This window comes from Artemia sp. Qi Xiang Cuo, chromosome 7, assembly GCF_049724085.1.
Source record: "Artemia sp. Qi Xiang Cuo chromosome 7, ASM4972408v1, whole genome shotgun sequence".
Classification (NCBI taxonomy): Eukaryota; Metazoa; Arthropoda; class Branchiopoda; order Anostraca; family Artemiidae; genus Artemia; species Artemia sp. Qi Xiang Cuo.
Genome location: NC_142800.1, coordinates 26,915,657 through 26,932,502, shown reverse-complemented (window position 1 = coordinate 26,932,502; position 16,846 = coordinate 26,915,657). Strand labels below are relative to the sequence as shown.

General features: G+C 36.6%; 1 protein-coding gene across 6 annotated transcripts in view; it reads left to right on the top strand.

Annotated features, from left to right (window-relative positions):
- Positions 1-16,645, top strand: part of Tis11 (Tis11 zinc finger protein) — a 114,526-nt gene extending 97,881 nt beyond the window's left edge. For all 6 annotated transcript variants that reach the window (XM_089092148.1, XM_089092150.1, XM_089092145.1 and 3 more), the window contains exon 4: positions 12,398-16,645. In XM_089092148.1, coding sequence (XP_088948274.1) covers positions 12,398-12,564 — 167 coding nt within the window. In that variant the 3' untranslated portion in view covers positions 12,565-16,645. The remainder of the gene's footprint in view (positions 1-12,397) is intronic.
- The last annotated feature ends 201 nt before the right edge of the window (positions 16,646-16,846 follow it).

The following is a 16,846-nucleotide window of genomic DNA, read 5'->3' as shown; positions in this document are numbered from 1 at the left end:
AATCACTAAAGTCCATAAGCCAATAATTTTCATGTCAAACTGATTGGCATCAATAGGCCAGACCATACTTTTTTTGGTCACTATGGGGTAACTCCGACAATGTTCGACTTACCCAACAGGTATACGTTACAGGTATCTTAGCCGGGGTGCACGAATCACTAAATGTAAAGGATTGCTTGTATTTTAAAAAAGAAAAATATATCACTCAAATTACGGTTTGACTTCAGATACAAAAAGTGACAAATATCTGTTCTAGCTTACGTGTATAGGCATACAACAAAAATCTACTGACGCTTGCCAGTGACTGCCTTGTAAGACACAATAACCTGACGGATTTGGGGTATTTCAAATGGTCCGGTTCCCACTAACTTTACTGGTCCTGCAAAAATGTATTTGTCATCAACAGTATCAATATCGTCTTTCTTTGGCCAATTGAATGAGTAGGTGGCGAGGCTCAAGAAGTGAAGAAACTTGAGCTTAACTTTTCCCTCGTCAGGAAAGTCTAGAACCCTTCCTGTGTTCCAACCTTGTTCGTCATTCCTGGCTTTATATCTAACTACATAATAGTGATTTAGCTTGGGAACAATCTTTTGCTTATTCGGTGTCTCCTTGTCATCACTGTCACTTTCTTGAACAGTATCTTGAATACTCCGATCATCCTCATCAGAGCCATGTTCAGGGCTGATGTCTGATTCGCTATCACTCGGATCTCTATTTCCTTTTCTCTTAGGAAGAATTTTTTTTTTAATTCACACCCTTCCCATCTGAATATTTCTTCTTCCCTTTGCCTTTTGCTTTCAGATTTTCTTCCCTTTCAAGCACCTCTAGATGTTCTTTTAATGTTATCACTTCTGCCTCTTTTCCAATTTTCTTCATTTTTCTATTCCTGAAACTGATGGGAGGTCGGGCCGCTTGATTGAGTCAAGAAGAATCTCTTCAAAAGTTTTTGATTGGTTGCCAAACAACTTCCTTGGACTGAAGGTAACAGAAAAGGGGATTTTTTCTAGTTCAGTGTTGGCGGTGGTTGTGACTTTAGATGTGCCTGCCTTTTCCTCTTGTCCCTATTTCATTTGTGCATAGCGTCTCAACTAGGCGGGTTCAAACTTGGTATGATCAGTTGCTTTGAACGAATTTTCGATCAGACTAGGAGTGAAATAGGTATACCATACCTTTTATAAGAGACATACAAAATCTTTCTTCGACAGAATGTCACCTGGGTGATCCCTCTGCCATTTCACGAGATTATGATCATAAGACACTTTCATTCCCTTGAAAACCCCTTTATCGAGAGATTGAAGCATGTGGGATGCATGTGGAGGTAGCTTGAAATTGTCACGTTATTTTCTTCTGCAAGTTTGACAAGAACAAGAGAAAGATGTGAGCCATGTCCATCTAAGACGAGGAGTGCCTTTCCCTTTACGTGAGGAAGAAATTGGAATTCAAACTGAAGAGATCAGACATCATCCACCTTTTCTTGGTAGATGAGTAAGATGCACCAGAGTAAGCTCCATCTACAGGTATCCAGGAGGTCCAGGTATTCTTTGCAGAGAAAACTATTAGAGGTGGGAGTTTTTCTCCATCTGCACTGGTACAAGCCAAGATACTTGTACTTTCACGTCCATTACCACCTGTTCTACAAGTGGCGGGTGAGCCTTTGGATCCAGCAACTTTTGTGTTCCCAGGATCCCTGCATAAAGACGTCTCGTCTAAATTGAACCAGCACTGGGGCGTGTCAAGAATATCCATCGCCGTGGCAGTTTCATGCAACAGCTCATAAAAACCATACATTATTAAGGGGCCTGATTGCTGCAAAAGTCTTTTGTTTTCTTGTCTTTCTGGTTTCTTTAGTGAAATTTTGTTTCGGCACTTGAACCCCACCCATCAGCCATGACCCGGTTGTCCTTAAATCTTGTTTGAACTTTGTTCTTGATGAGATAGTCTTGGACTTGGTTAAGAAATTCCTGCTTGCTGAGACCTATGCCCCACTTTTCAAGTATTCGGAGACCCTGAGCCATATCCTTTTCTGTTTCAGCGGGAATTTCTTGGCTCCTTCCTCCGCCACAAACTGGCTTTTTGACTTCTGTCTTCTTCATAAGATGGTCATGTAAGTTAGTGCGCGGTGTCTGAAAAACTTTGGAAGCCTGTAGCATAGACATTCTCTTTGAAAATATCTCTGCTAGCGCGTTTTGTAGCTGAGTTGCATCATATGTTCCTTCAACCCCGCGTTGTGTTTTCTGAAAATAATTTATAGGCATCTAGAAAAGACAAAGGAATTATGAATGAATGGATGAATTTATTCGAAGGGGAGTTATGAAGGAATGGATGATTTTTTTTCGAAAACCTGTTACAAGCAGGTGTGCAAAAAGTTCCAAAAATGCCAATAGCTGAATTCCAACAGCTGCCAACACTTTAGCAGCACAACTTGTGTTTTGACAGCTTTTCTTTGAGCAAAAAGTATTTCTATACGTAAAATTTGCAGATAAGTATCAAATGTAACTTAGTATGACTTGCAGTTAGAAATATCAATAGTTTTCTGAATCACAATTGACAATGTAATCTAATCCAGTGGCAAGCCATATACTAGCTATGAATATCATACTCCATAATTTTATATGTACCTTTTTATCAAAAGTACTGTATCTATTTAATCTAATACTGCTAGTGGAGTATAGTATTCCAAGTCTGAAGTATACTGTGTATAGTTTATGAATTGAGTTGCACACTTCAATGATATTGGTATTATAAAAATAGTATATTCCCAACTGCATGCTTGATACTCATTTATCACAATACTACAACTATAAAAAGGACCATTTGATTTTCTGGGAGAATAATATTGATTGGTAGCCGGACAGTCACATGCATTATGAAGCTGTGATATTAGTTGTGCCCTAATGTAATCCCCAAAAGAAACAGAATTGCTGCTACATTGCAGTGCGGCTGTTTTAGGCTACTATTCTTTCACGTTCCAGTTTTTCCATTACCTGCTTTAACTGTATGTACACCTTGATAGCTACCAGCCTTTTTAAGATTCTTTCAACTGACCACAGTTTATATAATTATCCAGTAAGTTTACCGCAGATGATTTCTGGCTCTTCATTCTCGGTGCGAACAAAAAGCTCCTCCCACTTATTGGTGAGCCGGCCAAGTGGTTTTGTCAGTACTTGTTCCGTAGGTGATTATTCTTTGTCTACCCGTGAAAAGATCTAATGCCGCTTATGTTTATACGTTCTCTGGAGCACTCACACCTCGGTCCGGGTTTTTATAATGGGTGAGATAGGGAAAGATCATACTGCTAATTATATAAACTGTGCAACTGACGAATAAACAGTTTTGAGAGACTTTGGCTATTTGTGCGGAATTTGGACAAATATTATCTTTCAGTTGAAGAGAAGTGGAAATAAGTCCATCAGAACGAAGAATAATAACGACTTTGAAATAAATTTTTGTATAGCAAACATTGAAACTATATGAGCTTTTGTTTCAACAAGTTCTAAAAAGCAGCAGCGTAAGAAGAGATACATCTCTTCTTGCAGAAGAGATACATACATCGTGAAAAAAGGTATTCATCACCTGGTAAAAAAAAAGAATGTCAAAACGAAAACAGCTCTTTTTTGTCTGTAATTGCACTTTTAGAGTTTTGCTTCCTGTTGAGTTACTTACAGTTCATTACCACAAGTTTGATTACCACAGTTTGATCAATCTTCTAACACAGAAATCAAGCAGCAGAGTAAGAAATAAAGACAATCAGGTTTTGGGGTCACTTCCGTTTTAATAAACTATTCCCCGAATTTTGATATTATCTATATTTTGATTTTGTCTCATTATGAGAGGCAGAGGGGAGGTGCTGCAATTTTTATGGTAAGAATATTATATTCAGGAAAACTTTTGAATAGCAAGACCAATTCTGCCACAATTTTTTTTAATTCTATTGTTTTTATCTCAGGATTAGCCTTCATACAGGGTTAATAATTGCTGTACCATTGGACGTTGTGGAGATGGGCCTAGGTATTTAATCTGTTCTACCATTTAAAATATCGATCTTCGGTAGCATGTGGTAAGTCCGACACCCCTGCCAAACTTCACACATGGGGAGTAAGTCCAACATGTCGGACTTTCCCCAGATGGGCTTTTTCAGGGGTAAGACCGACATCCCTCTTATCTCTTCAACTAATATTAACTCGTTTAAAAAAATCAGGAAGATAGTCCCCGGTCTTCTAGTTTCTAAGAAATGAAAAAAAGTTTCTCTATCTCACTTATTTTATAATCTGCATAAGCTAAAGTAGTCAGTTATCTGTGTTCCTAAACAATCGCCGTCCAAAAAAATTCAAAACCTTCTGAACGGAAGGCGTGCTAACTCTGCCGGAAGTTGATGGCACGTTGCCTACTGCTACTAATATGGAAGAAAAGATGAAAGCCATCGGACTTACCCCACTGTCGGGCTTTCCCTGATTCATCCTATAGTTATTTGTAGTTTGACATCGCCGCAAGAAAGTCTATATTAGAGCAGAAGATAACTCCAAGTATCGGTTTCCATATAACGATTAGCAAATATCCTCATATCGTTTTTGAGCTTTTCTTGTTCTTGGGATTTAGAAATGTTAGATTTGTCTTGGATTTTTCTTTATTGATCATGATGGGTTAGTTCTTTCTTTAAACTAATCCATATCTTCGTAATCTATAAGCAGGTCTGTCAAGAGAGGATAATATTGGAGACTTGGTACAGGCTATGCATTGGAAAGGGTGTGACTAGTGGGCCCTAATTTATCTGTAACTTATGCACATGAAAGACTTAATTTGATGAGAGGGGGAGGTTTAAATTCGGAAATACGCAGAGACATACTTATAGACAATGCACAAAATAATAGGAAATGTTAAAACCAGGAGATCGGATGCATATGGCCCGAAGCCCCTCCGGTACTTGTATGTTAAAGGAGGTCCTAATCTCCTGATTTGATGCCTTCGACCGGGAGAGCAATACTTGGTTGGGGGCAAATCATCTCACACTTCTTATCTTATGTCAATTTTAAATTCTTGGTCAGCATGCCTGAGACTCTAGACAGGCATGCCTTTCCAAAAACTAACAAACAAGTATGTGTCCAGTAAGAGAGTCATGCATACTCCTGCCATTTACCCGTGCCCCATCCATTTAAACATTTGCCTCTCAATTTTGCGCATGTGCTTAATGTAACTTGTTTTACTGACCTTAAAATATGCTCTACCAAGAAGGGTCTGGGTGACAGATGTGTCGTGGGGCAAGCAGTTTCTCCGCGGCCTCTCTTCGTGTATGTTTGTAACCTTCAGCTCTCTGAATGAAGCTAATTTGAATAATAGCTATTTATCGTTCAGTCATGTTTTATTTCGTTCCTTTTCTTTTTGTTTAAACACGCTTTTAAGGTTCTTTATGCGTGGTATTAGCATGGATTGCATGTTTGCAAATTATCAGTTACTTTCTGAGAAATTGCTCTCAAAGTCAGCATGACTTCCTGAAGAAAAAAAAAACTATTCCTTATCTGTAAATACATGTTTCACTTTTTGATAAAAGTAAAGGAATAATGATAACCATCTTTTTAGCTTTGATTGCCAAATCGTTGTTCCCAGTTTGAACCTGAATTGAATAAAACATAACATAAATGTAAGAAAAATAAAATAAAAACATGTGCTACTGCAAGAATATTTCCATGAAGCCCTATCCTTTGTAGAAAAACGAATGCGTCCATATACGACAGAATGTAGTAGCCTTCCGTGGAAAACCAGACATACATGTCCAGTGACATATGCAGGGAGGGGCTTCGGTGCCGCCTTTTCTTAAATCCTACATTTTTCAAAATTTTTGGCCACTTGTTCAAATCATATATTTTTTTTTATTCCACCTCCCCAGAAAAACAATCCTGTATACCCCCCGCTATGCTTCTAAAATTCGATTCTTAACCGTATAACTTGTTTTCTAAATTCCAGTCGTGGACATTTTTAATTTTGAATAATTTGCTTATGGTGATTGTGTAATTGTGATAAATATTATTATTTTGTTCTTTTGGATTTTTACATTAAATAATGTAAAATTACTTGTTCAAGCGTGAAAGGTTATACGTAAATTAACTACTTAGCCTAAAAAATTTCGTACGTAGTGTGAAAGCAACTTAAATATCTCTGGAGCAAATAAAGTGAAAATGGAGTTCACCCACTAATAAGCGACATTCGAATTTTCATATTGACATCAGTGCTTAGCTTGTTGGATTTATTCCGTAGAAACTCATTTGAATGTTTTTCTTAAATCTTAATGTTTCTACCATTAAAAATGATTATAATATCCAGGCGACAACCCTAGTTTGAAGTATGAATACGAATCTACCTTTTTTTCCCGTTTTATACTGAACGTTCTTTCGCATATGCTTGGATGTGAAGAATTCTATTATTCACTTTATACGTTTGGCTGCTTCGAGGTCGTGTTTTAATTTTTGAAGGCAAAGGGGGGGGGGGGGTGGAGTCATAAATTTTTATATTATAGATTTTATTCTAATTCAAAAATCAGATCAGGTATACCTGGCACTGCATTTATTGTATGTAGCCTACTGACAAGTTTTACGATCGAAATATTTTACTTTTAATTTTTCTTTTGTGGTTGTTATTTTTGGGACAATCCTGTTTTAGGCATATTCTTTTGTTATTTTTTTATGTTCCCTCTTTTTACTTCTCCCACTACTCTCCACCTGTTGTACAAGTGGTGCGCCACTTGTTCCGCAACGCATGGCATAGTTCCATCAAGCCGTGCCTCTTCGTGCCACGTATGGAAAAATTCGTACCATATCGTGGGTGGCACGTGCCACCTGGTGTAAACATTTTTGGACAGTTAAATCGCTCCTTGATTGTCAACTATTTAGATTCAGATGATAAAACCACACCCAATAGGAAATTTGAAAGATGATAAATAGGGCTGTGGAGTCGGTTATAAGTTATAACTGACTCCATGACTCCGGTTCCGACTCCACAGTCCTGTTGATAAATAAGGATGGGTTCCAGACTTTGGTTTGATTACTCACTGTAACTCAGAACCGTTTCAGAAACCTAAAATGAACTTGAGAGTTAAGAGTTAAAATTCATCGAATTTTGGAAATTATGTAATCGAGTTAACTCTGACCAATCCTTTTATTTTGGATTTGTTCAGAGCAAATGATTTATTGACATAATATTTAAAGGAATATATTGAGGGCGCAGATTGAAAGAATGGTTTATATTAGACCGAAACATGACACTTAAAAGAATTAGGATGTTCGAACAGCGATATATATATATATATAAGGCACGCAGGGTCCATAACCATCGCTCCCTGAAATCCTGCGATCTTTACGACTTCTCTGCATTTTCTAATATTTTTCGTGTATTTCCCCTTTTTGTGACTTCATTGTGTCCTTTGGCTGCTACTCTCTTGAGAGTTGTAGGGCTGCTCTGAAATAATTGAGTTAAGTCCGGAAACAGCTTAAAGAATCAGGTAAAGGGTGTTGAAAGCACCCTTCTTCTAGGTATGATAAGTCACGAGGTCCATGCTTACATTAATAATTACTGTAATCCGTTATATAAACTCTGAACTTTTAGTCAGTTGGAACCGTACTTAAACGGTAGTAAACAGCTCTGAAGGTTTGTTTGTATGTACTTCGAGGTGATAAAGAAAGTTCACAACCTGTACATTGATATTTAAGGGTATGTGTTGTAACACTAGAAGCTAGTATATCTATTTATAGATTCTGTTCATGCTATGTTTGAAGTTATTTTGAAACTTTCAAAAATGAATTTTTTATCTTTTTTTTTTGATATATTTATATCCAAGCTGATCTAAAATTTTAGTTTAGTTTTCTAGTTCTAGTCAAGTTCTAGTCTTGAGAATTCTAGACTGTCAATAAAAAACGCCAATTCCTATTGTAGTTTTAATTAACTGGATATTTTCGTTTTGAGGGTAGCTGCAAAATATTATGGGTAACTTACAAGAATGAGAACTGTTGCTAGTGTCGACAAAAAAAAACACATAAATGCATGGCCGTATCCAGGGGGGGGGGGTTTCCCCGGTTTGAAGCCCCCCCCCCCCCCCGAAATGTTTTGACCGACTCGAAAATAAGTCGAAAATTAGTAAAAGCTAGGTAAAAATCAGTAAAATTAGTCGAAAACTGAGTCAAAAATTAGTTTAAAAAAACCCCAAAAAGTCAAAAATTAGTAAACCCCCTCCCGGAACAAAAATCCTGGATACGGCCCTGCATAAATACCATCTAGCGTTTGGCGACACTTGGCATTTTTGTCACAGAAATAATAAGAATATCTAATTTAGTATGGTACTTATTCAGAATCCAGAACAGACGCGTGAGTTGTATTGAACATCAGATAGACATTACCCGGTGTTTCATATGAGACGGTGTATAAACAAAAGGGAAACAAAGGGTTTCTCACTCCGGGAACTATATTTAAACTTTAGTTTTTTTGGTGTTTAGGGGGACTAAAAGGTACCTAGGTTAGGTTGCATATTTAATATATGCTATACTTTACCCCCACATTTTCTCATTTGACCCTCTATTAAGTTTAAACTGAATGTCGCAAACCCCTGAGATATTGTAATATTATTAAGAACATCCTTTAAAAGTTACCACATGGATTGCACTTTTGGCATCATACTTAGAAAAGATGTTGGAGAGGAACATCCCCTCTCCAAAATTCAGAGATTTTTTGCCCCCATAATATCGAATTTTTTCCAACTTGATTATTTTTTGCAGTTCTTGCCCCCCCCCTCCCCCCTCCCATAGTAAATTATTGTTTGCGAGCATGATTTCAATCCCGTCCCCAGATTTCTTGGTAAACCCCTTCCCCCTCCGAGTTCTGAGTACAAATCTGCTTCTAATTAGCACGAACTTTGCTGCAATCTTTCGGAATATTAAAAATGCATGTACTATATTTTACCTTCAGACTGCTGAATATTTCGAAAATATATTTTTGTTAAATTCTGTTCTAGAAAAGTCATTGACGTTTTACCTCTAGAATGGTTCATTTCCTTATTGATTTAAAGATAAAGTTATACATCTGTTTCTGTAGTTCTAATTATGTCTTATGATTTAAATATGGGACGTTTCTTAACTTGGAAAGTTTACAGTAAGAGTTCATTGATTTATGCGGGACATTCTTTAATCACAGGGTAATCTGTATATTGGCTTTTAACGAACCGTTCAAGAATAACAGGCGAGCAGGGGGGCCCATTTGCCCCCCCCCCAAACTTGACTAACCCAAATTTGGTTAGTCAACTCGATTAAATATATATTATTTTTTTTTAGTTTAAACGTTTCAACTCTGGATGTTTAACTTTATACCTTTATAAGGAAGTTCTCAATAAAAAGCATCAACAAATAGCGAAAACTTTTGAGCCTTGGTATTTTCTTAAGAAGGCAATTTCAATGAATATATGCTAAAATTAACTCAGCCTTTTTCCACACTCATAAGAAGCAAAGGTGTGTCCTATAAAGAAATAATCAAACAAAATTACAACTATTTTTCTCGTCTGATGATTGGCCTTCTATAGTCAAAACTGTTAGAAACAAAAAATGCCTTCAAAATTTTAAACACAACTGTTTTGGGGAATAACTTTTTGGGGGAATGCGACCTTTTGGAAACTGCTCAAATGTACCAAACACTTTTTGACACTTTATTCAGCTTGTTTTATGGAGCTAATCCGTTTGGTAGCTATGTCACTCGTGTAATTTCTTAGCTTTGGTGATCGTCCCCCCTCCTTACCAACCTTCCCCCCCCCCCCCTGCCAAGTAAGCATTGTGCCTTAGAAATGGGCTTTAAAGGTTGAATCTTGCATGTTACAGTAATTGTACCTAACATATTTTGCTTGAATTCAATTTGCTCGAAATATTCAAGCAATTTTGCTTGAATAACAATAGCATAATTATCGTGTTGAATTATCATAGGATTGATTAGGTCAAACGTACATTAAGTTCTGAGGGCCGTGAACTAGCTAGCACGGCAATGTAGAATGCATGGTTATATGTCCCACTGAATGACAGGATATCGTTTATCCATGTAGGTTTTTTCTATGGGGTATTTATATGGGGCAGTATCTTTCTAAAAAGGGTTGAATACATCAGCTTTGACAACTTCTTTTACCAATGTGACAAACAAATGAAAACATAGCTTAAAAAATTAATTACTCTATTTTTTGCTTATTTTTAGCCATTTCTAAACAAGGCATGAAAGCTGATGGCCAGCTGAAAAGCATAAATCCGGTACATTTCTTAATTGGAGCAAAAACCCGGATTTATAATCTGCTTTATCTCAAACTTTTCTTTCTCAGTTATTCCTTCAAATGCCCCTGACATTGCATTTGTTAAGAGTGAAAACTGGATTCTCTTTTTTTTTCTTTTTTTTGCATCTTTTCTAATCAAAGCACTTTCAACTCTCGTGATCCATCCAAGGATCTGGCAATGTGCCAAGATAATATTGGCGTGTACTAATCTCTATTTGGGATTTCCGTAACTGGCATGAGATTCTCTAAAAGCGATATATTCGTGGTACCTTCTATTACTTGATGACGCCTCGCTAGTCTTGGATATTAGATAATTCCTGGCGTTTGCTTCATGACCCTACACTTATTCTCAGCAGAGGAGGTAGCAACCCTCCAAGCAGTCTTGACTTGCACCTTCCAGTACCTGCCATACTTAACAACAGCATACAGTTTCGTCAACTTGCCTGTGGCGAACATGATTTAATAATTTACTCGTAGTTTGGGACACAATATTAAGGAACTAAACATAAGGTGCAAAAAGTGGTTCATACAAGGCGAAAGGAAGTGTATGACAAAACAATGTCATTGGACATCGACCACTTAAACAACCAAAAAAAATCGCCAGATTGTAAGAAACAACGTTTGTTTGACAAGTGTGCTTTTCAGTCTAAAGAACTGATGGGAAGGGGAGAATTTGACCTAGATTTATCCCAAGGACCCTCACAAGAACCCTATAGGTTTCCCTTCTTTTTGAAACTTAATCCCACTCTCGGAGGCTGATGTGACCCGATGCAATGCCGTTCGTTAGTCTACTGCCTCAAAAAAGTATGCCTCGATTTAAGTCTGTGGGCAAGATCCATATTTAATAAATTGTATACTGCTATTTTTAGTAGTAAAAAGTGACACCGTGTGGTGACTGTGAGTTTTCAAGTAAGGGTCTTTGAGGCATAGAAAATTTTCTGACAGTCTAAAAGGTGTTGACCAATTGAACTTTGGTCCCCTTTTTGCCAAACTTATTTTGGTCCTCTTATTTTATTGCTCAAAATAGAGAAAGATGAGGCTTGTTTTGTCCTATCTTTTACTAGTGTAAAAGGGTCCCAGGGCTAAAAATTGTCATTTATGAATTGCCAAGGACGTGTCCAGGGAGGGAGGGGGAATTAGGAGGTTTGTCCTTCTTTCCCCGAACTGTTTGTCCGACACGTAAAAACGTAACACAAATGAAATAAATTTTTGATACGATTTTTATATTTTTAGTACCCCCCCCCCCCTCGAACAAAAATCGTGGATATAGCCCTGTGAACGACCCTAGAAATTTCTGACCGGTGGTGTGACCATTGATTGAATGTGATAGACCTATGTAAAAAAGGCAAAAAGACTGGTAGCCACTCATTTAAAATAATTGTTTTATTCTTTATATAGAAGACTTGGACTTTGGATTGGGTTCTTCGATATTTTTAACAGAGAAATTGAAGAATTTTGAACTTATAATATACATTTTATGGTTTTGACACTCCTTCCTAATACATTGAACTGCCTTGTTGTTACTTGCTTATACCATAAAATAGCTAGTTCTAAAGGAAATTTTATTTGAATAAGCGTACCTTGTCAATCGAACAGTTGTGTAGCCTACATGAGACCTTATTTCGGGGAGGAGCGTTTTGGCAAGACAAAAGATATGTGAATTACAGGAAATATATAGATGTATAGGAGATCTGCAAAAGTACTAAGATTTAGGAGAGGGGCCAAGGCTTAATGCTTGATACCCCCCAAAGGGAATGCATGTATCTATATTTTTTTTTCCTCGTTTGCAGACTCGCCACATTTCACAAAGGTTAGCTGTTTTTTATATAAAATTTTGTCTATTATTAGTGAATGAGTTTTCTGCAGATTTTGTGAAGTCTGCGATTGATGGCTAAATTTCTTAATTAGGATAATTTAATCCTTGTATATGTGAACACAGATGACAACTTTCCGGATTATTTTAGTTTTGGGGAGGAGGATAGTTTGTGGGGATAATATTATAAGGCAGCATACTTAAAATGATATTTGAATTAGTTGTTATGTGTATTTTCTCGTTCATATTTTTTTTTTCCAGTCTGCCCTTGGCATCCTTAATACCCTTTTTCTTTACTTTAGGCTTTGACACACCGTCTCCTGTTGATTCAATGGGGTCAGATTTGGATCGACTGAGTTTGGACTCTGGTTCCCCAACCCCACCTTCATCCACCGTTTCTAGCGCTATGGATATTTCAAAAGGGCTCCGCTTACCACTATTTGCCCGGCTTAGTGATGGTCCCTGCTAAGCTTACTCCGTCAGCTTAATTTTCGGGGGTTTGGCCTTTTTCAAAACGTGCCTTCATGTAAAAATTGTAGAAAATTTATTTATTATTTGATACTAGTGTTCTATTTGTATCTGATTAATGTGCAGCACTTTCATCAAACATTGGCCAATATTGTCCCCGATATTGATAAGCCTTGTGTTAAGAGTTGACAGAGCTTAACTAAACGAAGTTCTTTCGCAACGTTTGCTGTCTTTTATTCAAATTGTTTATACAACCTGACAACACTGGTTATTTTATGTGAAGTTCATCAGTTTTAGTTTATTTTTAGTTTTAAAGTGACTAATGCCGGCAGTTATGTCTCCTACTTGTTGTGATTTTGCCGCAGTATTTAGGTAGTTTAGGCCTTCGGAAATTGTGGGATTTTGGGCATTTCAATTTTTTAGGCAAATAGGATTCGATTAGTTCTTTTGTACTAAATATTTTCGGAAAGAGCACTATATTTTAGTTGTCAAAACTCATAAAACCCTAATTTATGTCTCATTGAACCTTAAAATCTAGAATAGCGTTGTACGTTAAGTTGAGCTAAAGGACGCCAACAACACGTAATTCTACTTGGCAAAATTATATTTCTTAAAACTAAAAATCTTATAAAGTAGGCTTCAATTTCGACCACTTAGGAAATTTTCTTGTCGACCCATTCTTTAAAATGTTAGACTAAATATTTTTTTTTCTGGATTCGGCGGTTGTGCCCTCTTTTCTAATGCTTGGCCACTTCGAGCAATGTTGAATTCGTTAAAAACGGTCGATTTTGCACTAGTTGGATTCGGCGGTTGTTCTTTAGCCCTCGTCTCCAAGGACGTATCCAGATTTTTTGTTGTTGGGGGAGGGGATACAAGGAAACGCATCAAAAATTTGTTTATATGCATTTTTTGTTATGTTTTTACGAGTCGGACAAAAATTCCGGGTAGGGGGTGCAAACCCAATACTCCCCTCCATGGATACGGCCTTGCTCGTCTCTAGCATTAATCTTAGGCCAGCCATCTTCCAATACCGTTGAAAAATAACATTAAGTATCTAACTTATATAGGATATATCACCGACTTGTCCCGCCTTCTGGATATATTAATTTCTTGTAAGCGGATATTCCTGCAATGACGCTCAAGTCCGGTTACAGGTTCATATATCTTCAAACATAAATTAAACTGTTTTTAAACCATCGTTTCTTTTTACACGACACTAACTTTTTGTTTTATTCTTTTTATTCCATAATTGAGTTCTCGTTCTGTTCTAAACGTATCATTAATTCTCCCTTTCCCATCTTTTTGCCTTCTTTGTTACGTATCTATTTCGCTTCTGAAGGTTCTATGCTGTTTATACATTCATGCATGTGCCTTTTGCTCTTGCTCTTAAGTCTTAACTCTTAAGTCAGGTAACTAAGCAAGATGCACAGGTATAGATTTGTTTTTGGGGTGTGTGTGTGTGGGGGGGGGAGATTTGAAAAAAATTGGTGAATTAGATAAAAACGTATTTGAAACTGAGGCATATTCCAGATTTTGTCAGCCCAGGTCTTAAACTTGCTCATGCATACGGGCCTCAGTCGATTTAAAGAGCAATCAAAATCCCAAACTGCGTGGACACAATTTTTTTTTTCAATTGAGCAGTTTTAGATGTTAAACAAATCAAACCTTTTTAACAATATACCCTTCAAATACCCCTTCTTTTTCGATTGTGAAGCATCGTAAGGTATTATGTACCATCTGCGGTATGCGCTCCATTACACCAGTTTTGCTAAATGGTAACCCTTTGTGAAACGCCCATCCCTCCTTGATTCCAAGCTCTGGGCAAAAAGCCTCAGATGTCGCCCCCCTTGGTGCCCCCTTTTTAAGGCAAATTTTTACTTCTAATTTTCTTGTACGGTACCTTTGTTCCGTCTTTCTGCGGTAAGGATGAACCATGCTCATACTTTTTTTCAAAGAGACATTTCAGTTGTCAAATGGATTTCGGGACAGCCGGATTTATTACGAAGGGTAGCACCCAAGGATTGAATGCCCCCATTCGTTATCCAGCGTGGTAGAAAACACCATGATTAATGTACGTTTAAAAGGATTTTCGTAATAGCTGTTGGGTGAAAGTTCGGTCTTGCAAGAAAATCTAGCCGTACCGGTTTACGCAGAGGGGCTTAAAGTGAGAGTGGTTAGGCGAGATAGACTATCTGGTAAAAAGTGAACTTAATTCCTTTTTTTCTATTGATTCTTTTATTTCCGGTTTTCTTTTTTAATGCAGGCTTCTGGAATTATACTGAAATTGGAATTGTATTCCAGTTCTAATTTTCTTGTAAATGGAACTGAAAATAATTTTCCAGATCCTTTTTTCTAGTTAATTTTCTTTTAAATGTAAATTGAATTGTAAATGTAACTGGAATTGTAGCCAAAATCAGAACTGAAATTTCGGTTATTGATTATTTGAGCCATAACGCCACATTTTTTTAAATTTATCGGGCTTTGTTGAATACTGATTTTTTTTTGGGAGGGGGGGGGTAGGAATGGCTCATGTTCCATAAGCTCCTAAATTATCTTTGCCTTGGGTAGTTAGTCTTTAAGAACTCTATAAAATTTTGGAACCTGAATAATTTTGATTTCGCTTAAAAAGTTCATCAACATTAAAATGTACGACGTTTACTGGACGTTTCAACTAAAGAAAAGTTTGATACATGCATATTTATTTTTCTTAAAATATTCGCGCAGAATTATTCCTTTTCGATCAAAAGGTACTAAACAGTCATCTTCATACCGGATATCAATGGTAACCGTTAATATACATTACTTCGTTATCTTGTTTTGTGCACAAAATATCATTTCTAATAAATTATAAGTATTTATTTGCTACTCAATTTCGTAATAATTAAGTTATAAAAATATAATCCATGATTACCTTTTCCTATACCACCTATTCAGTGCTGATATATTCCGATATAAGCACTTATTTTATTGAAGGTTGTTTGTATTTACTCGTTATATAATCTAGAATACAGCTGTTTATTAGGGCTAGCAATAACACATGTGTGCCTATATAGGGCATGGTAGGGGGATTTCCTTCGTAAAAAATATGCCTCCCCCTAGCATTTTTAATGTTAACGCATGGGCGAACATAAATATACAGGTCCAAAACTCTCAATTGTGTGTGTCGGGGGGGGGGGGGCTTAGACAGCATATGGTAGGAGATTCCCCTTGTAAGAAATGTATTTATTTTTGTTAATCAGATTTTATTAACCTTGAATAAGCTCACATCTAGATGCGTGGGTCAGAAACATAATGCTATAAGGTGTTAATGTGCGTCGGGTAACTATGTAGGGGAATTTTCCTTGTACAGAAAAACAAGGTGATGTCGCCTCGAAATTTTAAAACTTAAAATATGTGCAAATCAAAAAAAAAATTGTATTAAAACATCGTTTAGACGTGTCAGAGCCCCCTTCCCTCTGAGGGTAATTCTTTTGATCGTTCTTTTAAAAAAGTTTTTGGCCTTAACATCTTCCTTGTAAAAGCAACCTAAGACATTGAAATGATGCAGACGCTAGCAAAATTGTATTTTAAGTTATAGCACGTTGATATTTTATAATAGTGATTAATTCATTATTCACCGTTGTTTTCAAACTATTTGTCTTTGGTCCTCTTTCTGATTCAGACTGGTCTTGAAGCGGCCCTTAAATCGTGCTTATTGAGTTCTAACAGTGAATAGTGGTCTGTTATTGCGTATTTATTGCTAGCTATTTATAAGCATGCCTTTTGTTTGTATTTATATGCGAAAGATATATTTTTTTAGAATATTTATTTGAGAAATAAAAGCCTGGACTATGTGTCTAATTTAAATAAATCTAATTTTGATCCCGGTTACAGGTTGATGTAATTTTATGCTACCGATTCGGTAAACTAATGCTTTTTTCTTTATTTTCTTGTATATTGTATTGTACTATTCTATTTAAACTAATTGTTCTTAATTCCGCTCGATACTTGTAAGTTATTGTTTCTTAATATAATAATTGAAAAAAAAACTGTTTATTCGATTTATGATCAATAAACATACTTGATTTTAAAAGTGTTCATTTTTTCGTATTTTTTAGTTTTCTCTCTTAAAAGCCTGTTTTATTCATTCCAAAATTCCAATTACATTCCAGTACTAAATATAGTTCTCGTGTTGCGCGCCTTAGTTAACACTAGTCCTTTTACTAAGGAATTATTTTTCTCCTGTATAATCTAGTTAGCATCTATTTGGACTGATAAGAATCTATTTGGACGGTACCAGAGCA